This window comes from Callorhinus ursinus, unplaced genomic scaffold, assembly GCF_003265705.2.
Source record: "Callorhinus ursinus isolate GAN/ISIS: 27379988/994484 unplaced genomic scaffold, GSC_fseal_2.0 scaffold28, whole genome shotgun sequence".
Classification (NCBI taxonomy): Eukaryota; Metazoa; Chordata; class Mammalia; order Carnivora; family Otariidae; genus Callorhinus; species Callorhinus ursinus.
The window spans coordinates 6,274,045-6,298,591 of record NW_027397090.1 but is presented as its reverse complement, the minus strand read 5'-3'; the positions used below and the strand labels follow the sequence as shown (position 1 = coordinate 6,298,591).

At 36.9% G+C, this 24,547-nt stretch overlaps 1 protein-coding gene across 2 annotated transcripts; it reads left to right on the top strand.

Moving 5' to 3' along the window:
• Positions 1-3,581: 3,581 nt before the first annotated feature.
• Positions 3,582-20,650, top strand: ANXA1 (annexin A1). Of its 2 annotated transcripts, none has more exons than XM_073878077.1 (13): positions 3,582-3,755; positions 10,365-10,444; positions 10,535-10,643; positions 11,167-11,261; positions 12,123-12,236; positions 12,671-12,761; positions 13,003-13,082; positions 13,276-13,332; positions 15,137-15,230; positions 16,437-16,532; positions 17,856-17,914; positions 19,285-19,407; positions 20,294-20,650. In XM_073878077.1, exons 2-13 carry the CDS (start codon positions 10,379-10,381, stop codon positions 20,345-20,347), a joined length of 1,038 nt encoding a protein of 345 aa, XP_073734178.1. In that variant the 5' UTR covers positions 3,582-3,755; positions 10,365-10,378; the 3' UTR covers positions 20,348-20,650. The 2 variants fall into 2 exon arrangements, with proteins under 2 accessions (XP_073734178.1, XP_025747381.1); XM_025891596.2 differs by having other exon boundaries at positions 3,582-3,768.
• Positions 20,651-24,547: the final 3,897 nt, after the last annotated feature.

Here is a 24,547-nt window from a genome sequence, read left to right as displayed (position 1 = left end):
ATGGGTCTGGATATTCAAAACTCCAAAAAATTGTCTTGCTGGGACGTGACCTAATGAGAAACTTCTTTTTTCTTTCCAAAGCCCACAGGGATAAGGAAATTCCAATCTCAGGAATTCCAATCATAGTTTACTTTGTGGGGGGAGGGCAGGGTGATTCCTTTCATTTTTTCTTGTTGAATCCGTAGCAAGAGAGAAAGATAACTTATCAAATATTAATCCATCACATTCTCAGTCAATCACCTCCCTACAGTGATGTGTTAAGAAAACAAAGTTCCCTCCACTTGTTCTATACAGATAGTTTTGTCTATTTTTCCTTAAGTGAGGTCCAATGAAGATGTACTCATTTGAACTTCAACTATCCACTTGATTACCTCATTAACTTGAGCAGGTAAAATTAAAAAAAAATATGTATATATATATTGTTTTTCTCTATTGCTGTGATGTTGGGAATAACTGAGTATTAATCATCATCATCATCCCACTAACTCAGTGTGTGTGTGCGCACGCACACACATACACATGCACATGTGATAATTATTCGACTATTGACATATCTAGAGGTAAAGGGAAAACCATTTAGAACACTATTTCTCAAAATGTTTTCACCTGTGAACACATTTCAAATGCCAACTAAGGCAATGTTTCCACGGACTGTGGATAGTGGGTGTGGAGAAAGTTTGGGATTTCAGTGAAATGCTGTTCTTGGTGATTCTGAATATCTCTCTTTCTCCATATGAAGAGTAATGCTTAAGATAGAGCCTAACAGGGGCACCTGGGTGGCTCAGTTGGTTGGGCGACCGCCTTCGGCTCAGGTCATGAGTCCAGGATCAAGTCCCGCATCGGGCTCCCTGCTCAGCAGGGAGTCTGCTTCTCCCTCTGACCCTCCCCTCTCTCATGCTCTATCTCATTCTCTCAAAAAAAAAAAAAAAGAAAAAAGAAAACAAAGACAGAGCCTAACATGAAGGGGTGTGGGGAAATCCCTTAGTAAATCAGATCTTTTGCTGGAGTCTTAGGCACATACTTTTGCTCTGTGAACACATAATGTGTGTGAGAGACACTGTATGTTGTCTCATCGTTTTGCTTCCTCTTCACTACCAGGCCTACACTAAAGGAGTAGAAATAAATATGCTGTGAAAAATGTAACACATAGTGGTTGCTTTTAACGATCTTTTTTCTCTTTTCTTCTCTTCCTTTACTTTTTGTTCTCTCTCCGTAAAGTAGCTGGAGCTGATGACTCATTATCCTCTAGAAGCAGCAAGAGTAGTGAGTCATGTCTCCAAGGCTGCAGTATGTGGCATTTCAAATACATAAAACATTTAACTCCTGATTATCCCTCAGCTGTTAATGATAACATATGCTATGCTTTCTTTTATTTCCACGAATCCACTTGGAATGGGGGGGGGCAGAAAGTTTCTAACAGATTATTCACATCAATATTCCTATATGATTAGTGACTTTCTTGACTTTTTATATTTGGGAGTTTCATTTGCTTTTAGAGTTATAGCTGAAAGTTAATTCTGAAAAAAAAAATTCTTCTAACTTTTTTTCTCAGTTCGTCCACAAGGACCACATTTATTGTTGCTATAAAGGTTAGCAAGTGCCGGGCGCCTGGGTGGCTCAGTTGGTTAAGCGACTGCCTTCGGCTCATGTCATGATCCTGGAGTCCTGGGATCGAGTCATGCATCAGGCTCCCTGCTCAGCAGGGAGTCTGCTTCTCCTTCTGACCCAACCCCCTCTCATGCTCTCTCTCTCTCTCATTCTCTCTCTCAAATAAATAAATAAAATCTTAAAAAAAAAAAATGTTTAGCCAGTGCCTTACAAATCCAAGTAGATAAAGCAATTCCTCTGGACTTAACGCTACTGGTAACCACAAAACCAAAACAAAATGAACCTATATGTTCCTTTTACATTGTTATATTTTATAAAAGGTACACGGACTTTCATCTTCATTTCACAAGAGTGTCTCTGTGCAGAAAGATTCCAACTTTTCCATTACCAGAGTTAGGACTATAAATATACACAGAGAAACAAATTTTGTTCATTGTCTTTTCCCTTTGCACCTGACAAAATAAAGGCAGTATTGGAAGGCTTGTCTATATCTGTCAAAATGTAATACAATAATATGAAACAATTAATTAGTTAGTAGCTAATTAATTCGTTCAACACATACTTATGGTGAGTGCCAAATGTATAGATTGGCATTTTCTCAAATATTTAGATTAGCTGATCATCCTAGTCAGGATATGTTGACGTCATTGAAATTAGCATTGAGAATTTATAGAATGTGTTACAAAAACTGACAATCTTAAGAAAGCATTTTCATTGATTTTTGTAAAGCTGACATACATATATATAATAACATATATATGATTACCTGAAATATCTACAAGAGGCAAAAGAACAAAGCACTAAAATGTTAAAATGTCCCGTAAATTGACGCACACACTATGAAAAAATTTATATCTCTGCATAGTTTAATTGAAATATCATATAAAATTTTGTAAAGTTTTGTGAAGAACACAACTGAATTACCATCGAGGCTACCAAAACAAATTTCCGTTCCTCATGTTAAGTAGGAAATTTCTTAAGGTACCTGTTTTGTAATAGCTTCATTCATCCTTTCACTTTACAGTTCTAGTGCTTTGATTTATTGTTCAACTACTCTAGAATGTCAAGGATCTATGCATATCTACCTGTAAAACTGATTCTATATAAAGGAATTACTGTAAATAGGCCTTCTTCGAATGCCAATGCCTTTTTTGAATGTCATAATGATCATATTTCTAGCACTGACTTTGTTTACAATTTGGGGACGATCTGGAGTTTATTTCTTTTATATTTCTTATTTATATCCACAAGCTATATGCAAGCACAAGAAGTATTTTTTATTTTATTATTTTATATTTTATTTTATTTTATTTTATGTTTTATCTTATTTTATTTTATTATTTTATTTATTTTATTTTTTTAAGTAGTCTCCATGCCCAGTGAGGAGCCCAGTGCAGAGCTTGAATTCACAATCCTGAGATCAAGGACCTGGGCTGAGATCAAGAGTCAGAGGCTCAACCAACTGAGCCACCCAGGTGCCCCAAGAAGTCTTTTATTTTAAGGCTGGTAAGATGTAAATAAAACTTAATCAGCACTGCATGATGTTAAAATTTACGAAAATATATTATTTCTCAATTGTCACAAGAATTCTAGTGTTTAGACAGCTTGGATTTTATTATCCTATTTTACAAGAGTAGAAACAGGTTCAGGGAAATTAAATATGTCCCCAAGGTCACATAGTAATAGGTGATGGAGCTTGGATTCAAAATGAAAGGGTTTTCTTGGGTTATTTTGAAGTTTATACATTTTTTCATTTTACAATCTGTTTAAAGAAGGGTGCCAAACATTAGTAGCAGGAATGGGGTAAACAGTACTGCATACTTGAAAATCTATTGCATTTTACTTTTTCTGGAAAAAGGCAATGCAAACTAAAGAGAAAAAAGAAAAAAAAGTCTGTCCTTCCGGGTTTTTTTTTTCCCCCTTTGTGCTGTCAGCTAGGAGTTGATTTAGTGAGTAGTTTTGCAAGACTTGTTTCACTTTGTTTCAGGCAAGGCTGAGCCACGTATTTCAAACAAAGGGCAACCAATTACTAACTTCTGGTTGCTAGGTGTGGCCCCCTTTCAAACTCTATAAAATCAGAAGCACAACGCTTCAGTTCTAGTGGGAAACGTTCAGAGGAGAACCTCTCTTTAGTGCTTTGGAAGAAGGTGGGGAAAAAGGGTAAGTCTTAGTTTTCTTTTTAGTTAGTTTTGATTGTTTGTAAAACTTTTCCCATCCTGATGTTACATGTTACTGCTTCTCCAGGGTTTATCGCTGGCTGCATTTCATATGTTTTGATAAATCTTTCTGTAAAATCACATTGGGTATTTATATTTTGGAAACCACAAAACCGTAATGTTTTATTTTACTTAGTTAAGAAATAAGAGTTTTACACATATGGACAGTTTGCTTAATACTGGCTTATTTTGTACTGTTGGTGAGTTACCATGGGAAAAAAAAGGAAAGAATGTGTTTTCCTCCTACTAAGTTAGACATTTCCAAGAGCTCTGTGTGTCTTACATGGAAATCATGATGGAGGGTGGATACTTGTGGGCAGCTAGCACAGAAGAACAGAAGTGCCAGAGGTGGGTTTCAGGAAACTGTTTCAAAACAGGACTATTTTATTTTCTTTTTTGGTAAAAATCAAATAGATTCAGACATCATAGTGATAATCATGCCCTTTATAATTAACAACTGAAATTACGTTATGTTTATTCATGCAGCATAAATAAATAAGAAGATCCGTTTATTAATCATTTCATTTAAAGAGGGTGTGGCCATATTCTTATTCCTGTAGTCTGTGTCATAGGCAGGCTTTTCCAGTGCTGCTTTGAAAACGTAAGGGGAAGGGAAATATTTTCTGGATGGTGCCCGATAAGTTCTTCCTGTGGATGCCAATTGGGTCCTCCAAAAATTATTCTACTTAGTAGCATCTAGATTGTGAATGAGAACTAATGGCCATAAAACTCCTTAGAAAAGCACAAAGCAAATTTAAAGCAGAGTTTTTACTGGCGTTGGATATATTTGCAAAAGTGAGAGAATTTGAATCATAATACATCTGGCTATTGTTCATAGCAAGAATTTTTCTCTTAGCCCATTTTGAATGTTAAATTAAATGTCCTGATGTCTCATTTTTAATGCTAGCTTGATGAAGAAAGGTGTACTTTTTCTTGCTCTGTTTGTGTCTAAAATTATACATGGACTTTGAAAAAGTAACATTTCCCCTCTGCACCCGGGAATGTATTTTGGTAGCTGGAAGAGAAGGCACATTGTAAAATGATGCAAATGTGGTAAAGGGCTGGTTTCATAATTCTGAAATGGTCTCCTCTCCAGAAGTTATGTTACCACCCTGGCCCCGGGCTCAACCACATGAGGCAGCTAGCCAACATCAGACTGATGTGGACAAAACAGTTCAAAATAACATTATTCAAGAGTTTCAGGCTTATTAAGTGCTTTCTCGATCAAAAGATCTGCAAAGTTTCATTTCTGTGTATGATGTTAGTTTGCTGAGTTGGTTGTTCTTAATCTTCCCTAGACCCTAGAGTGGTATTTAAAATCAGAGCTAAATAGCTAAACCAATGGAACTATTATTTTTCGGTGATAAACACAAAGCGGTTTCTGGAGTAAATGAGTTCATTTTTCTTGAACACAGGATAAAATTTTATCAGGAAGATCAGAACAGATAAAATTTATATGATATCTTCCTTAATTATGCTAATTTGCTCCACCTCCGTCCACGCAAGGTGAAGTTTGAGACAGGCACTTCAGAACTCTCATGCATTTTAGATGCTGTTTATTCCAACATGCTTATTTTTACAAATGAAGACCCTTGGAGAAGTTAAATGTTTTCTGGAGGCCATACAGTCAGTTAAAGAGAATCAAAATAGGCCTTAGCACTCCTCAATTCTTATTTTTACATCTTATAGTTAGGGGAAAATATTCGTTAAGTGTATAGATATGTTTCCTAAGTAATTAGCACTGATACACTGTTTAGCCATTCAATAACACTTCTCACCATAGCAAATGCTAGGGATTGGAGGTACGTAAGGGACGGTGGAATAGCACTGCTCTCCGGGTAATGCTGCCAAGGAATATAGATAGGTCAACAGAAAGTGACAATCCAGAACGGCAGGGGCTAGTGTAGGGGAAAAGGGGGGTGCCTTGGGAGAGCACCCAGCCGAGTGTTGAACCAATGAAAGTTTTCTGGAGGATGTGAAGAGGTCTATGCTGAGTCCTTTTAGAAGCAACAGTTTGGCATAGGAGAGCGAATGTGGAGGAAGAAACAGCATTCCAGGCAAAGGAAACACCCTGTCCAAAGACCCAGAAGCAAAACATTCATGAGACTACCTTTCATAAAGTGGTTCTTCATAAATCATGCCGTTGTATAGTCTAATTGCCTTCTCTCACACGGGTAGGTGTGGGAAGGACTTGTTGAAAAATAAACACCCGAGGACTTGGGCAAACCTTGCCCCAGTCTCCATGGGTTCACTTAATGAATTTGATTCTCAAGTGTGAGCTGTTAAAAATAACACCCCTGCCACTGTCTTTGGGTCATTAGTTTAAAAGAATATGCAATCGGAAGGCATGGATTTATGTATGACTTGATGCTTGCCACTTCTGCCTACAACACGGCCAGGAAATCACACTGTTTTTTCCCAGGTAGAGAATGGGAATAAGGGTGTTGTCCTGTGCAACCGATTGGTTGCTGCTGGTATGACTGTATAACTGATCATTCTAGATCATTCTAGGAAGGCATGAGACACCCCAAAACTCAGCTTCTGTCACAGATCTTAGAAGTAGTCTTTCATGAGGCCAAGAGATAGAAATTGTGATGAACAACAACAAAACAACAACCAACTTTTGTAATAATTTCAATCCTTCAGAAGAGTTGCAAGAATATTGCACAGAATTACCATACCCTTTACACCCAGATCCCCCAATGGCTAATAGGCCACATTTGTTTTGTTCTCTTACCCCTTCCACCCTCTCACTATATTTTTTCTGGAACATTTGAGAGAACACTACAGATGTGATGTCCCTATGCCTCTAGCTTACTTCTGTCTGTATATATTAAAAAACAAGGACACAACAATAGTGCAGTTTTTGAAAAATCAGGAAACTAACTTTGATACAAGCCTTAGTTTCTCAAATTTTGAGCTGGTGCAATTACTAATGTACCATTTCTGGAATACCTTTATCTTATAATTCAGCAAGCATGGCTCCTGCATTGTACTTAACATCCTGGGCATACTTTTTATGCGCATTTGCCCTCTTTAATTCCTTGCTGACTGAGATGAAGAAAGCTCTCTTCTGAAACACAATATACCCCCCCAAAAAAATACCCATCTCTAGAAAGTTACACATTTATGCACAGATAAAGGAGATTGGTTGGCAGTGAATGTTCACAAACAGATCATTTATTAGAAGAAACTCGGTAATATTCCCAATTTCCATATAAGTCAACCCACAAATGACCAATTTCATCTTCAAATTAGATGATGTTAAGAACTGAGATAAACTTGGTTTCAGAGCTCATTAGTAGCCAGATTAGATATATAGTGAGCCAAGGTATATTAATAAAATAAACTCTTAAGAACTTACTATAAATGTTGCAACTAAAAAAAAAAAAAAAAGCCAGAATAAAGAAAATCTTGTGTGAATTCATAGGGTTACCTACTTTATTTTTTTTAACTGTACAGTTCTATTTTCTAGACCAAATTATTCTCTGAAGAATAATAGTATCTGACATTTGTATAACATGTAGCAGTCTATAGAATATCTTTGTATGCATTATTTATCTATAATTAAGCCAAGTGTTACCTTCCAATTATTGAATCGGTTTTATCAAGTACAAAATGCTAGTTTTCATCCAGAGGGTAATTATTGAAGAGACAGAATGGTTTAGCAATTCAATTTGGCCAAAAAAGGAAAAAAAAAAATTTTTTTTTTTTTTTTTTGAGAGAGAATGTGTGCACTGTGGGGGTGTGGGAGGGATGGACAGAAAGATAGAAGTGTATGGGGGAGGGACAGAGGTGGAGAGAGAGAGAGAGAGAACCTTAAGCAGGCTCCACGCCCAGTGTGGAGCCTGATGGGGGCTTGATCTGACCCTGAAATCGCCACTGGAGCAGAAATCAAGAGTTGGAGGCTTTACCGATTAAGCCACCCAGGTGCCCCACTCCCCCACTTTGTTTTGGCCAAAGTACTTTTGCTGTGGTATTTCTAAGGTATGTTGCAACTGTTAAAGATTTCTACTAGTATATGCAGTTGACATTAAACAATTAACTATTAGTACCTGATAAAATCTCTTTCCTCCAGGGCAATTTCTTATATCCTGCCACTATCCCTGTGTCTTGAAGCTAAGGGCTAGTAGATATTATTTGGCTGGACTGAGATTCTGTTTTCCTCTCATTGCTTTTCTGAGATAGTCTATTCAGACTAATTTTCTTTTCCAGACTGTGCTTTTAGAACATCCAAATTATTTCAGACTATAAGATCTAAAAACTCAGAAGATACGTTCCAAAGCTGTCTCCTCTATAGACTCTGTTGTGTCACATACATTATTCAACCCCCTTATTTTTGTTGTTTTGTGTTATGTAAAGAAATTGATGCATTATGTGAGCATTTTTTAGAAGTGAAAAAATGAAGCACAGTAAAGTTTTCACAAAATTTATTTTGAAGTTGTGAGATTCATTTTTAAAACTGACAATATCCTTAGTCTCTGGTCTCTCTTGAAGTTTTTTTGTTTTGTTTTGTTTCCAACTGAAAAGAGTGGAAATACTGGAATGCCTCTTTCACTGAGGGAAAAGTTCTTTGCTAAGTGACCAATCACATCAGTCATTTTGAGGCTTCTACTTTATGAAGGGCATAGATGAGATTATAAAAATGGAAATTTCAAATACCTGAAACCTTGCCAGAAATTGCTAGAAGCTCTGGCTGTGCCAATTAAATAATTGGAAAATGAAACTCCACATGCCAACAGCAATTGCACCAGATTACGACTGTAATGGGAACTAAAACCTCGTGCAAAATTGTACATCATGACTTTACCTCAGGAAATAACTTCAAATTTATCAGTTGCTGGGGGGTGGGGAAGAGATTACCTTAAATGAATGCACAATATATTGGTTCTTCTCACAGATGACAGAATAGTAATTTGAACAATCCCCATGATAATTAACTGGAGATAGTTTCTGCTCTAGATATGATTTCCCTCACGTATTTAATCTCATTACTTGAAACTGAGGTTATTTTTCAGCAGGTGTGGCTGAAATACTTTGTCTGAACATGCTGTTGAAGAATCAGGTTATGGGTTTTAGTCCTCATGATTCATTTAGCTTCATATCAAGAATTTAAAACTACTGAGATTACCCTTCCAAACTCTTTCAGATGTATTCACGGTCATAGTCTCCAGAGGGATAAACAAAGGGTATGGAGAGCTACATTGACCTTGAGTATGGACTCCTAAAAACAAATCCCCAGACAAAAAGGATCGCTGATAGCTTCTTTTGTGGACAAAACAGGGAACACATTAGGTTTGAAACGTGCTTCAGGTTTTAAAAATATACATGGTTGATCAAATAAAAATACTGCTGAACCATGATAGCAATTCAAAAAATTTCAAGGTAGGATTTGCCAAAAGCGGGCATCTATGTTGCAATTTCACCCTGATGCTTCCTGTCAGAACAAAGAACCCTTTAGAAAATCTGGGTTTTTTGTGTTGGGTGGAAAAACACGAAGGACTAGTATTTAGGATGGCTCAACTAGGAAGAAATGTGAGTGTAGCAATTACTCCAAATGCTGAAGTAATTTTATACTAAGGAATGGAAAAGGAAACTGAATTATTTGAGGGAGAAATACCATATTCAGATGGTATTTCTGAATCTTTTTCAAACTTCTTTAGCATTTTGAGTCTGAATCTGAATTTTGAGACAGATAGCAGACTGCCACAGATGGTTTTACCTTATAAATGTAAAACTTTATGCTGTTTCTCTAGCCATTACTTTTCTTTAAGCCCCCACCAATCCTACGCAGATTCTCTAAAGGCCTACTAAGCAGTCTCTAATCTTTCATCCTGCCCATCTCTTAGCCACTCTCTATGATATAGGATGAGTGATCTTTCTGAAATATAAAAGGAATCATGCTGCTCTCTTTTTAGAAATCCATTCATGTTTTCCTAAAGCTTTGGAGATACATTTAGACTTCTTTGATTGGGCTTCTGTCAACATTCTTTGCTTTGGTAGACTTCCTTCCGTGTCCCAAATATGACAACCTTCTCTCTGTTTTGTTCTCTTTAACTTTTTTGTCAGGTTAATCTTGACTCATTTCAAGAGAGGCTCAGATCAGCCAGCACGACCCCTTAGCTTTCGTCTTTTCCCACAGGAAGCACACACTAGCTGAGGCACGGATGATGTTTCAGTATTTCCTGAACCCTCAGTGTTTGGCCTATGGCGAATGGTGTATAAATTTAGATCAGTAAAGTCAATCACCAGCCCCTCTCTTCAGCCTATATGCTTACTTGTAGAATCATCTGACCCCTAAAGGTTAGGACTGAATATGCTAAGAAAGAGCCAAATGTCTGAGTGGAGGCTAGGGGGTTTCTGTTCAAGGGTAAGACTCTCCTTGTAAAAAGCTTACATCTAGCATTTTGTTATGCTCCTAAAATTAATCCAAAAGTAAGGTCAAGGCTACTCTGTGTCTTGCGTATGCGAGAGAGTAGAGTGATATAAATGTGTGGTAGGTTTGTGTTTTGTAATAGCATCTACCTGTTTTCTTTCCAGATACTTCTTTAAAAATGGCAATGGTATCAGAATTCCTCAAACAGGCCTGGTTTATTGAAAATGAAGAGCAGGAATACATTGTAAGTCAAGTGACCATACAATAACTTGGTTAAATAGCGGAAAACTAATGAGAGTGAGTGGACATGACTCTCTTTGTCTCTTATCCACAGAAAACTGTGAAAGGATCCAAAGGTGGTCCTGGGTCAGCAGTGAGCCCCTATCCTACCTTCAATCCATCCTCGGATGTTGCTGCCTTGCATAACGCTATAACAGTTAAAGGTATTTACGTCTTCCCAAAACAGAACCCTCCGGGACATTTCAGAATGGCCATTTGAATGGCTATCAAAAAGGGGACATATGTGGTGGAAAAAGTCTGTTTCATTTTGAAGATAAAAAAGATTTCTTTGTCAAACAAAGATATATTTCCTTTCTCAACACTTAGGAAATGTGGGGCAAATCAGGAGAATCTCTGTTGAGACGACTGGTATTTTTACCAGCTCGTTTCTAGCAGAAATTCAATGCTGAAATCAACACCTCTGCTCACATTTAGGGTTTCAGGCAGGATCAAACACCGCAGCACAGAGGGCTGGGAACAATTTCCTCTTTTTTTCTCCTTCTAATGGATAGAGTGCCATCTGAAGTGCTTCCCTTTAATGGCACCTCCATGTCCTAGGCTTCTGTCATTTTCTATTTCTTGGCTTCCTAGAACTTCATTTGGGCCATCTTGGGAATTAATTATTTTATGTCCGTTACTGATGAGGAAGAAAATTGATTTTAAAGCCTTGTGGCCTTTTATTTTCAGGTGTGGATGAAGCAACCATCATTGACATTCTAACTAAGAGGAACAATGCACAGCGTCAGCAGATCAAAGCAGCCTATCTCCAGGAAAAAGGGAAGGTGGGTTGGAGTGGGAAATTTAGATATTCGATTTCAATTACACTTATGTCTAAACACGGATTTTGAAGCCCAGTTACCTAGTTTTTTTCAGTCTCTAACACTGTGTTCCCTTTACAACCAAGACTAGGATTACAGTGTTTATCCACTTGGTTGCAATGTAATCAATACTAGCACATTTCTGGTTTCAGACATTAGCTGTCTTGGTTCTTTGCAGATGACTTCTCTAATGGAGACCAGTTTTTCATTTGAATATAACGAATATCAAGGGTACTATTGGCAATAAGGAATATGTTCTGATTGACGTGTGTCTTCTGCTGAAATTTAAACAGCAATTTCATGTCTAAATGTAAAGTTTATACATATAATTCTACTTTAAAAGTAAGCTTTGTATTTTTTTATGCCAAAAATGGGTAATTTTTTTAAGGTGTGCAGTTAGAAAATGATCTAATGCCAATGTCTGATTACGGTGCTTATTTGATCACTGCAAACTCCAAAGGCTGAAAAATTATTAATGCATTCCTTTTAAAGCATTCTTACTTCTGTTTCTATCCATATACAAAAACCCCTATGTTTTGAGCTTTGTGATTTCCTCCCCCTGTAAAAGATCAAGAGAACCCTTAAAGAAATCCTTTCAGAAGTTATCAATGAATGCAGTACATTGCATTGTAATCACTGTATTATCTAAAAAAATGAAGGTAACATTCTAAATGTCGTATTTTGTATCTGAATGAAAGGAGCTCTAAAAGATGGCTGGATTTAAAAATCAGTAGTAAGATTACCTAAATGTTAGGTAACCCCACATTGCTCTATTGCCCAGCATGTTACTTACTAGAAGCCTTAACTCTAATCTCTTCGTTATAGCCCCTGGATGAAGCTCTGAAGAAAGCCCTTTCTGGTCACCTCGAGGAAGTTGTTTTGGCTCTGTTAAAAACTCCAGCCCAGTTTGATGCTGATGAACTTCGTGCTGCCATGAAGGTAACTAACCTGATTTAAGCAAAATTCCTTTCCTCCACGGACTGTATAGGTCAAGTCTACTTAATACATCTTGTTATACCCTCACACCTAGTACAGGGTATGCCAATCAGCGGGCATAAAATAAGTGAATGAATGAATGAATGAATGAATGAAATGTGGACGTTAGCAGCTGTATTATTTCCAGTCTCCTTACATTATCTGTCACTGCATGTATCCTATACCTCACTTTTTATATCTTTGTGCAAAATAATGGCTTTAAACCCATTTTGTTTTTAGAGCAATATAATAGAGTTTATTGTAATTATTAAATATTGTGGATATTTACTAAATAGTGTGGGAAATTTACTAAATGCTAGATTCAAGTGAATTCTGAGACCCAAAAACTAGCAGACGCTCTTGAACAAAGTTTTTCTTACATTTATTTTTTAACTCAGGGCCTTGGAACTGATGAAGACACTCTGGATGAAATTTTGGTATCAAGAACTAACAAAGAAATCAGAGAAATTAACAGAGTCTATAGAGAAGGTACGTTTTAATACCCAACAGTCCAAGTTACCTTAGTTGGAAACTAAATCTAATAGACATTTCTTAAAACTGAATGTCATTGATGTTAACGATGAGGCTTTGGAAAGTCTGCATAGTAAAATATTTCTTCATTGTTTGGCACGTGTCTGGGGCATGCACGCTGTTACCAGATAGCACTCAAGCTGCTAGGGTGCCAGTTTATCACCAGTTTACTGCAAAATATACTTTTCTCGTTTCTCAGAACTGAAGAGAGATCTAGCTAAAGATATCACCTCAGACACATCTGGAGATTATCGGAATGCTCTGCTTTCTCTGGCTAAGGTACAACCTCATCTAATTCAGGACATACCTCTTCCTTTATGAAAAGTAAAAGGAGATTCCCTCTCTCACGAAATAAGCACTTGATTCTCTTTTTCTCAAAAAAGCAGTATTTATCTGATTTTAAGGGAACTAAAGCAAATCATGTGATTACATGCTAGAAAACAACTTACCACAGAATGGGATTTTTTTTCAGGGTGACCGATCTGAGGATTTTGGCTTGAATGACGACTTGGCTGATTCAGATGCTAGGGTAAGCAAGTGCTTACAAATACTCCTGGAGTTGACCTTCCTATGTCAGATAGTTCCTGTGTTGGATGGGGTTACCACTTGATGCCTTTATTTGAAAGCAAATCTAAGACCTTCTGAGAGACCAATGGCCCCTAACGTTCATTCCCTGAATGATGCACACCCTCCTGTACTTGAATAGCTCAAGAGACAAAAATGTGGTCTTTATGTTTTTAAAAGATTTCACTATTTACAAAGTGGGAAAGGATGGAAAGAAAAGAATGAGAATTTGATTTGTCATTCTTAACTGTTTTGTTGAGAAAACTCTGAATTTTTATCCTACTATGTATAAGAAAGGGAAAAATAATTTTTTAAGTTAAGTGGAAAGAGTAAGCACATCAAAGATTCATTTAACAGTGAACAATGGAGTGGTTTATAGCCGTAAGTTTATATTGTAAAGACATTATAGTAATGATATTATAATTATAAAAATTATAATAACACTTTTATATACTTTCAAGTATACTGACATACATAGTTTCAGTGAGGTTGTTGGTTATTTATACACCAGTCCCTTGGCAACATTAGAAAAATTGTGCCATTTTAGGGCCTGGAATTTCTGTAAAAAAAAAAACACAAAAACAAACTGACTATTATTTGCATATGCTTTCCTCATGGGATAGTATTACGTCTATAAATTCATCACAGTGAGTTAATAGGAGAGAAACTTATGTGTCCATACCCACTCCCTTCATAATACCAGTACATTATCTTTCACATAAAAGGTACTCATTAACTTTTTGTTGAAAAAATGCATATACACCACATGTTTGCTTGAAAAGTCCAAAATAACTTATGTCCATCAGAAGTTTGGCCATTTTAATAGAAATTGTGCAAGCATATAAAAAAAAAGTTAATATTTGACTAACTGCCCATAATAAAAAATGATTCTTATTTGCTTGTGACATTTCTGAATTTGCTTTCCATTTTAAGACTATATCAGGGCTGTCAGATGTATATTTATGGCAGCTACATGGATTAGCGTGGCCCAGGAGGATGATGGCAATTAACATTTCAAAGTTAACAGAGCATGCTTGTGATAATAAGGCAAGGATTACCTTTTCCAGTTACAAAAGAGGAAAGTTGGCAGTTTCATGAGGTTAAATTGTTTATCTAACCGTACAGAGCAGCTAAGTTGCAGAGTCAGAATTTGAATCCAGAAATTTTAATATCAAAATTCAAGATCTAGGTTATGTTTGTATTATCGATGTATTAGTACCACTTGCTGATAGTTACTTTGAACAATTAAGAGTAAAAAAAAAAAAAGTTTTTAGAGAGTTCCACAGAGTTGCCATGATATAGAGCATAATCTGAAAGCAATTTAATCCAGCAAATATTTATTCTGCAAAAATATATTCAGTCTACTGTTTGCAAGGTGCCTTGAGACATACTGTGGAAGATACTTGACAAACTAAGGTCCCTATCTTTAAGGAACTTGCATTCTCAGCATTGCCTACTATGATTGAATTGGACACAAAGCAGCTGCCTGGAAAATCTTTGAAGAGATCTAACATTCTTGTGCAAGTGTCAAGTCAGCAGATAGTCAAATGTTTACGTTTCTTTTTTTTAAAGGTTTCATTTATCTATTTGAGAGAGAGAGAGAGAGCGAGCACAAGCAGGGGGACTGGCAGAGGGAGAGGGAGAAGCAGGGGGCTCAGTGAGCAGGGGCGATCGATGTAGGGCTGCATCCCAGGACCCTGGATTCATGACCTGAGCCAAAGGCAGACACTCAGCCACCCAGGCACCCCTATGTTTGTGTTTCTTGATAGGCTTTATATGAAGCAGGAGAAAGGAGAAAAGGGACAGATGTGAATGTGTTCATTACCATCCTTACCACCAGAACCTATCCCCATCTTCGCCAAGGTAAGAAAAAAAAAATTCCTGAAAACTGTTTATAGTAGATGCATTTTTTTGAGCACAAATAAAAGAAAGGAAAGAGAGAAGCCTTAATCAGGGTCACTCTCATACCAAGTGAATGTAGTGCTCCTGACCCTTTACTGCTATTTGTGCATTTGTCCAACTTTGTACAGCCACCATTTTATAATATTTGAAACACCCTTTGTGACTTTGGCAGGCAGAACATTACTTAATTATCTTGACGATTTCTATTCCCCCAAAATATGTGGAATAGGTGTGACAAAATATACACATACAACAGAATGAAATTACAATGAAGTAAAACATTAAACTCAGGACTAAGTGGAAAAAAGGAAAAAAAAAAAAAAAAAGCATAGAGATGCTCCCAAACCCAAAGAAACAAGAGTTCTTTCCTTCGAGCCCTACACTTAGCTCTGACCCGTTTGGAAGCCAAGGCAAAGGGGGAAGTCCTAATGATTGCTTGAAGTTCATTATCTTATAATAGCACCTTCTGATTTTTAAGGATAAAAATAAGAGACATCTACTCCACCGATCTTTATATAAGGGAAGATCCATTTCCAAACATGGGGTTTGGAAATAAGTAAGTGCACAGTCAGATCCTGGTCATTATTCTGTCTTCCATGCCCTGGATTCATATTTCATTCTAAGATTTTAAAATGTCATTTTAATACGGAAGTGGAAGGTGTTATGGAGATAGATTTGCAATCCCTCTTCAGCCACTTCACTTGAATTTTATTCTCTAGCATGCAAAGGGCAGTTCCCCTTTTCCAAGGCAAAGGGGGAAGTCCTAATGATTGCTTGAAGTTCATTATCTTATAATAGCACCTTCTGATTTTTAAGGATAAAAATAAGAGACATCTACTCCACAGATCTTTATATAAGGGAAGATCCATTCCGTATGGCATTTAGCTCTGATGTAGTAAGTGTCACGGTTGTCAATCACATGCCAGTTCTAATAAATGTCAACACTTGTGAAAACTTCCCCCAAATATACAGGAAATAGCCACATGAGTTACATTCCTAGGAAAAGAAGAAGTATCCAAAATTTACCCAGTTGAAGAATTAGCTTTAAAATGTGTGTTTTGAAATTCAGTCATTCCAAAGAAGGCTTTGCGTCAGTTCCCCTGCTTTTGCTAGTTTGCTGAGGAATAGGATGCTTTGTACCTCTCTTAGTTTAAATTCAATGTTCAGTGTTTCAGAAGTACAGCAAGTACAGTAATCACGACATGAACAAAGTCCTGGACCTGGAGATGAAAGGTGACATTGAGAAATGCCTCACGGCGATCGGTACGTGGTCAGGAAAACATTGAGAAACGCCTCGCAGCTCTCGGTGTGTGGTCAGGGAAGGGGCGGCTTTCCTAACTAGAAACGGTCAGTGCTGTCCCACAGTTAAAAACAACAGCAACAACAAAAAACAGGGGCGCTGGGTGGCTCAGTTGGTTAAGCTTCTGACTCTTGATCTCACCTCTTAGTCTCAGGGTCTTGAGTTCAAGCCCTGGGTTGGGCTCCACGCTGGGTGTGGAGCCTCCTTAAAAATAAATAAATAAATAAAACAAAAATGAAAAAGACCCAAAAAACTAAGATATAATAAACTTATGTCTTATATAGAGGCAATGTGGAAGATAACGGCTATAAATATTTAGCTAACAGTCTATGATGGCCATCTTAATAATTACATTAAAATATATTAAATAATATGATATTTGAATACGCAGTATGATATTTATAATATTATAATAAAATAACAATTCTTCGAAAAGATGGACAGATGGGAAATGCTTTCTGAGCATTTACTTATGCCAAGTGATGCATGGCTCAGGGAAAGTCAGAGTGATCATTAAGAACATGGGGTTTGGAAATAAGTAAGTGCACAGTCAGATCCTGGTCTGTCACTTGCTGATTGAGTCATCTTAGACAAGTCCAGAGGGATTAGTTCAGTAGGTCTCCAGGGGCTTCTGGAAAGGTCTTCAGAAGAAAAAGCCTTTAAAGGTCTCCCATGCTATTCCAAGAACCCGGGAACGTATGTTCTAAAGCAGGGAATGTGCTCATAAAACCCCTGGAAAACTCGTGAAAATGCAGATTCTGATTTAGCAGGTCTGTAGTGTGGCCTTTGGATTCTGCATTCCTAACAAGCTCCAGGTTTGTGCCAATACATTTGGTCCATCGATCACACTTTGAGGAGCAAGGTAGAGAATATTACTCATGGCTGCGTCTATTAGTGTTTTATCTGGCAGTTGCCGTATACTGAAGGCAAGTCCTATTTCATTTGAAAAAAAAAATTCTTATTATGACACACAAAAAAGTATTTACTGTATGCCCACATGCCCTTTAACACCTGCCAGTTTCCCCATTTCCAAGAAGAGGATAGTCTAGAATACCATGAACTGAAGTTGCTGTTGAGTGGATTTAAGATAGAGGAGATGGTGATGTTGTGAGGGAAGAGATGCCTCAAGACCACCATCTGCAGAAAGCTTTTTATGGGCCAAGTATCCCCTATTAAGTGGGGGATGAGGAACAGCAGTGGAGAATGGAGTCTTTCTGGTAAACCTTTCACATGCATCTTTCTTCTCGTATGGTAAATATATCCGCTAAAGTGTGCCTGTCTTGTAGTGAAGTGTGCCACAAGCAAACCGATGTTCTTTGCCGAGAAGCTTCATCAGGCCATGAAGGTAACATTCTATTTTTATGCTTTGCTGAGGGGCGAAATTATTGTTGGTGGAGAGAAAAACAGAAAACTTCGTATTGTTTGCAAGCCACACTTATTTTCATATCTTCCCATTAAAAAGAACCACTGTTCCATGTAATGCAAGAGGCAATACACATACTTATTGGAATAAAATTGTCAGATTTGTTGTAGTTTTTTTACAGGTAAGGTAGTAAGGTGAGCTTGTCAGTAACTTGTGGTTTACTCATTGTTTGCATAAAACCTGAGTCAGTAGAGAAAGGTTCTGTACTTTTTCTTTTAATGTGTGATTTTAGTAACCTACTTCCGCTAAAGTTGTGGGTTTTATAATTTCCTCCTTTCTAAGTTTCACTTGCCTTTTTTTATTATTCTGCCATCCATGCCCTGGATTCATATTTCATGCTAAGATTTTAAAATGTCATTTTAATACGAAGTGGAAGGTGTTATGGAGATAGATTTGCAATCCCACTTCAGCCACTTCACTTGAACTTTATTCTCTAGCATGCATCAGGATGCCGCCTGTATACAGGTATTGTGAAAGTTATTAGGTTGTATTTTTTTTTCCTTTGCAACTCCAAAATAAGGAGGTCTCAAGAGAAAAGGGGGAGGGAAGGGAGAGAGATCTAACCCTTCAATTAATAGGAAGAGTCCTTCTGAAATGCTAAAATGATAGGCATTACACCACCATGTGGTAGGCAGTAGAGTCCCAGACCTCATGCTTGCTGCTATCTAGGGGGGTAATTACCTGGGTGGGTAAGGATAAATACCTGGTATGGCAGAAGAGCAGGAGGAATCAATGTAGACTTGCGGTCCGCTAAGCTAAGACTAAGATATTTGAAGAGGAATTAGCCAGGTGAGAGCAGAGTTGGAGGGATAAAGTTGGTCCAGGGAAAGAGTTAGCATGACTCTTTCAAGATAATAAGCGTCATGAGAGGGATGGTGCAGTGGAAGAAGAGGATGTGGAATTAGACAGGCATTGTAAACCCAGATAAAATGATTCATTTTCATCCTAAAAGCAACCAAAGACCATGGAGGGTTTTAAATAGATGGATTCAGTGATCAGATTTGCAATTTAGAAGGTTCACGTTTTTTGTAATTTTTGAATAGTTTAGACCTAGGAAAGACTGGATGGTGGAAGACCGATGAGGAGTTTGTAAAAGCTCTTCCGTATAGCTGATGCAGCAGTTGGGTTCCTGCCATTTTATTTCCACCTGTGTCAAGTGCGTGTGTGTGTGCGTGCGTGTGTGTGTGTGTGTGTTTTAATGAATGAACAAAAGAGCTTCCCATTCAAACCCATACCTGCTTTATTAAGAGTATGCTCTGAATATGATATTTACCATCATTTGCTTTAAACAGGGTTCTGGAACTCGTCATAAGACATTGATCAGAATTATGGTTTCCCGTTCTGAAATTGACATGAATGACATCAAAGCATGCTACCAGAAATTGTATGGTGTCTCTCTCTGCCAAGCCATCCTGGTATGTTGTGATTTTCATAATGCCACCTCCACAAATGGCAGTCTTTTTGCAACTTCTCCAAAGAGAAAATCTGACTTATGTACCTGTAGATTTTAGATGTAAGATTAATTTGTTATATTAGGATATGTAATTTATAAGTAAATTGAACTTTCACTGGACTAGTGAGTACTCTACTGAAAAACTACACAAATTTTTCAGTAGCCATGGAAATATTTAGTTTCCCATACATAAAGTTAGCAAGCAAAATATTTTAGTAGGGAGATATAGTGATTTATTTTGCAATGAATATTGATCAGAGATTAGAAACTTATTATTCTAAGCTTTCTGAATTTTGTGATATGTAAAATATAAAACATGCATGTTTAAATTTTCATTATAATGTTAAAAATAAGAAGACAAGTCAAGGGTTTTAAACTTATTGAAAGACTGAAAGATAGATGACTAATTCAAGTTAAGTTGTCACTTATACCGGATAACTAAATCTACCAAGAAAAGGTGAGAAAATCACAGGCTTATCAGTTTCTCCCTGGTGAGTGAGTCAGATAGCCTTCACTATGATATGAAATTATACTGTGTTAAGCTCACTCAATTCTGTGTGACATTTAGTTCTTGGAAAATAATGGCTCTAATATACAACATAATCAATATAATCTGAATCTTGAAAGCTCTTGCTTTTTATGTAATAATCAATTAACAAATATCAGTTACCTGCTATATTAATTGTATTACTTAAATGATATAATTATAAAAGATCCTCGAGTTTATATAACGTGATATATGTTCTCCACCCGTTAATCTACAAATACATAATTCTTCTATAATTAAAAATACCTTATGTTGATTATGGTTTCAGGTAGCATTAAGCATACTCTTTCTTAACCAACAGGATGAAACCAAGGGAGATTATGAAAAAATCCTGGTGGCTCTCTGTGGAGACTAACATTCCTTTGATGATCGCAAGCTTCTTGATCAGAAGATTTTTTAATCGTATCTTTTCATTCCATATCATAGACTTAAACAGGAAAGTTTTCTCAGCAGGATTACAGTCTAGCTAAATGCTTTTTGAAAAATATAGCCTATAAATCATTTTTATATCACAACTCCATATAACAGAAATTTTTTTTTAAACTATATTTATCCCAAACTATAAAAGCCTCATAAACAGGCTGTTCTAGTAACATTACCTGAGAAAGATGTTTGTGCAGTAGAAAATAAAATGATTTTGCAGGACAATTGTGTGTCATTGGTTCTTCTACTCTGATTGTGTGTGTGTGTGTGTGTGTGTGTGTGTGTGTGTAATGCAGTGGTTTAACTGTATCAAGGGAAAGGAGCTTGAATCCTAAATTGTAGTCATTTAATGAAATAAGATTTTGCATATTAAAATTATTAAGAAATTAAAAAATATTCACAGAGTTGGAAAATGGACTTACATTTTATCATCTGGGTGCAGATAATTGAGAGCATGTCTGAGTAATAACGGATTTATTGCATCAGCATTGTAACAATTGAATATTCTGCTGTGTTTCACAAACCGGTGTGAAGATGAAATGATAACAGCAATGAAAATTTCTCTCTTTTTAAAAAAATGGTAGTTGCATGCTGAGTTTTCAAAGAAACTGTCAAGCTATTTCCAGAGTAGCTAGATCACTACTTCACTTTTCTATAATAAATGTATAAACAATCTAGTTTCTCCACAAGCTTGCCAGCATTTGATATTGCCACTATTTTGCATTTTGACACTGTTTATTTTTTATTTTTTATTGTTGAGTTTTGAGAATTCTTCATATACTCCTTTGTCAAATATACGGTTTTCAAATGTTTCCTCTCAGTTTGCAGCTTGGCTTTTTACTCTTACTAGATCTCTCTCAGAGCAAACACTTTAAATTTTAATGTGGTTCAGTTTTTCAATTTTTTCCTTTATTGATTGTGCTTTTGGTGTCACATCGACAGACTTTTTATAGACCTTAATCCCTGAACATTTTCTCCTCTGTTTTTTCTTAAAAGAAGATTTATAGTTTTCCATTTAACATTTAAAGTTTGTGATCCATACCGAACTAATTTTTGTGTAACGTGTGAAACTTAGGTCAAAGCTCTCTCTCTCTCTTTTTTTATGGATGTCCAGTGGCTCCCACACCATTTGTTGGAAAGGGTATCCTTCCTCTATTGAATTGTTCTTGCGCTTCTGGAAAAGAAATCAGTTATTTTCCCCCTGAGAGTATTCTTACCACATAGGCAATAATTTAATTTAACTTAATTTAATTTATTCATCACCAAACGAATTAAGTTGGGTGTTTGTTTCTGACCATCCAAGCTGCATTCACCTGATGGTAGCTTTATTTGCCTTGATCCCTGCCCTTCACTCTCTTTCACCTCTTCCTGGTCCCGTGCATCCTGTAGAACAATCATGAACTTGGGCCACAATATATCAGCCAAACCGAGGCTGGCAGATACGCTGCTTATTATAGCCTCTGAATTTTTTAGTTCATTTGTCATTATGTAAGATACCTCCTTCGTGTGTGCTTGTTTGGTTGGAGAAGTACCTGCGTGGGAAATTAGAGAGCACCTGGGGCTGGTACATCGAGGCAGGATGAAATTATTAAGGTATTTTTTTTATCAGCACTATTCTAAAAAATAGGGTCAAGGTGGTATGAATATTTCTGCTAGTCAAAACAGTATCCACACCTCTTCTTCTTCCGAATTAAGTTGAGAGAAAGTGCCTAAGTGAGTTACTATCTGTTTGCCTGCCTTTCCATCCCTGTCCGTTGTCTGCTCCTTTCTGCTCTCCTCTAGGAGGTGATTCGGAAGACTTTGTCATGCCGGCTCTCTTGCCTTCCAGCTTCTGGCTGAAGTTAGTGGTAGAAGGTGGGAGATCAGGAGGAGGTGTTCCTTCTGCTCCCTCCCTGATTCTACGCAGATTTATTAGCATTTTTGTTTTTCTACAATTACAATTTCTTGTCAACGGCTCCAGCTCTCAACACTTTCCTCTCCTGGCCTCTGGGGCCCAGAGGTTACTGCTGTTGTTCCTGGGGGTTGCAACATTCCATGTGGGGTCCTTTAATCTGCTCACACCTCTGAAAACAGTTCTTTAATTAAGACGCTCATTAAAACTTGCAGCTTGATGTGCCACCTGTCTTCTGCTAGGACCCCATCGATAGTGCTTTCCCAAAGTGCTAAACTACTTGTATTATCAAAAACTAATCGAGGGGCTCCTGACTGTATTCCACACACTAGGATAGGTAGGTAAGTAGACACACAATTGCATAGAAAGAGTAGTAGGTAAGTAGTGATATGAAGACATTAGAAGATAAAAATACACAGCTCGCCATGATCCATGCAAGAAAAAAAAAAAAAAAAGTCAGCTTCGTTAAAATGGAGAACTTCTGCTCCACAAAAGACACTGCTAAGAGAATGAAAAGACAAGTCCCGGACTGGGAGAAATTCTTTGCAACACAAATATCTGATAGAGGACTGATTTCCAAAGAACTCTTAAAACTCAACAATAAAAAAACAGACAATCTAATTTTAAAATGAGCAAAAGACCTGAAGAGGCACCTCATCAAAGAAAATACAAAGATGGCAAATAAGCATATGAAGATACTTAACGTATCATTAGGGAATTGCAAAATAAAACAATGAGATACTAGTATACACCTATTAGAATTGCCCAAAATCCATTCCACGTGGAGCAATGGGAACTGCGATTCATTGCTAATAGGAGTGCAAAATAGTACCACCATTTTGGAAGACAGTTTGGCAATTCCTTTCAAAAGTGCTATTGTACAATTCAGCAATGACACTGCTATGTATTTACTCAAACGAACTGAAAACTTATGTCCACACAGGAACCTGCACACAGATGTTTATGGCAGTCTGTTCATAATTTCCTAAACTTGGAAGCAATCAAGATGTCTTTCAAAAGATTAATGATAAAAAAAAAAAAACCAACCGTGGTACATTCACACACTGAAATATTATTCACCCATAAAAAAAAATTAGCTATCAAGACATGGAGGGATCTTAAGCACATATTGCTCAGTGAAAGAAGCCAGTTGGAAAAGGCTGCACACTACATCATTCCATCTATATGATGTGATGAAAACAGGAAAACTGCAGGGGCAATAGAAAGATGAGTGGTTGCCAAGGGATTAGGGTGAGGAAGGGAGGGACAAATAGGTCAATCACAGGACATTTTTAGGGTAAACTATTCTGTGTCATACTGTAATGGTGGATCTATGACATTATGCATCTGTCAAAACCTAGAGAAGTATACAACCTCCAGAAATGTCCAAAACATCATAGACCATGTAAATCATGGATTTTAGTTAATAATAATGTATCCGTGTTGGTTCAGCAATTGTAACAATGAGTTACAGTTCGTACCACCTAATGCAAGATGTTAATAACAAAGAAAACTGTGAGACAGAGAGAGATAGGGGGTTTGGAACTCTGCACAATTCTGCTGTAAACCTGAAAGTGTCCTAAAAAAATAAAGTGTATTAAAAACCAGTTCTCAACTTTTGAAGCTCAAAATAAATCCAGAGGCAAAGAATTGTGCAAAAGATGACAGTATAATGTAATGATGATTATTAATACAGAAACATGAAATATTTTAGCAAAACAGGAAATAGGAAACAGAATTGGGGAAAAAGCTACAAAATGGGGAATGCCTGGAAAATGAGTGGTATTTCATTTTGTTGAAAGATTAAATGAGTAAGTTTGTTTACCAAGAACCTTTCATTGTTAAAAACTATTTTTAGATGCTTGATTTTAATTTTATTTCGTCTTCAGACAAATCTGTGAGGGAGGTGTTATCTGCTTTTTACAGATGAGAAATCTAAAGTTCCCAAAGGTCACTTGACTTGCACAACTTCACACAGTATGTGAATGAATGAACGTAAATATGAACACAGGTCTCGTGACCCCAGATCCATCTCACTGAAGTTATGTATGGGAAGGAAGGCCAAAGAAGAAGTGAGACTGAATGAGAAGCTAGTTCAGAAGCCACTTTTCTGACAAAGATGTTATTTTAATAATAAGTAAAAATAAAAATGTCCTCTTCTGCTTACAGCGGTGTGTGTGTGTGTGTGTGTGTGTGTGTGTGTATGAATCTACTTCACAAGGCCATGAAAAGCAATTTATT

Coding starts and splice junctions, on each gene's coding strand:
- ANXA1 (XM_073878077.1), top strand. CDS start 10,379: ATGGCAATGGTATCAGAATTCCTCAAACAGGCCTGGTTTATTGAAAAT. Junction 12,762..13,002: donor TAACAGAGTCTATAGAGAAG/GTACGTTTTAAT, acceptor CTCGTTTCTCAG/AACTGAAGAGAGATCTAGCT. Junction 19,408..20,293: donor CTCTCTGCCAAGCCATCCTG/GTATGTTGTGAT, acceptor CTTAACCAACAG/GATGAAACCAAGGGAGATTA.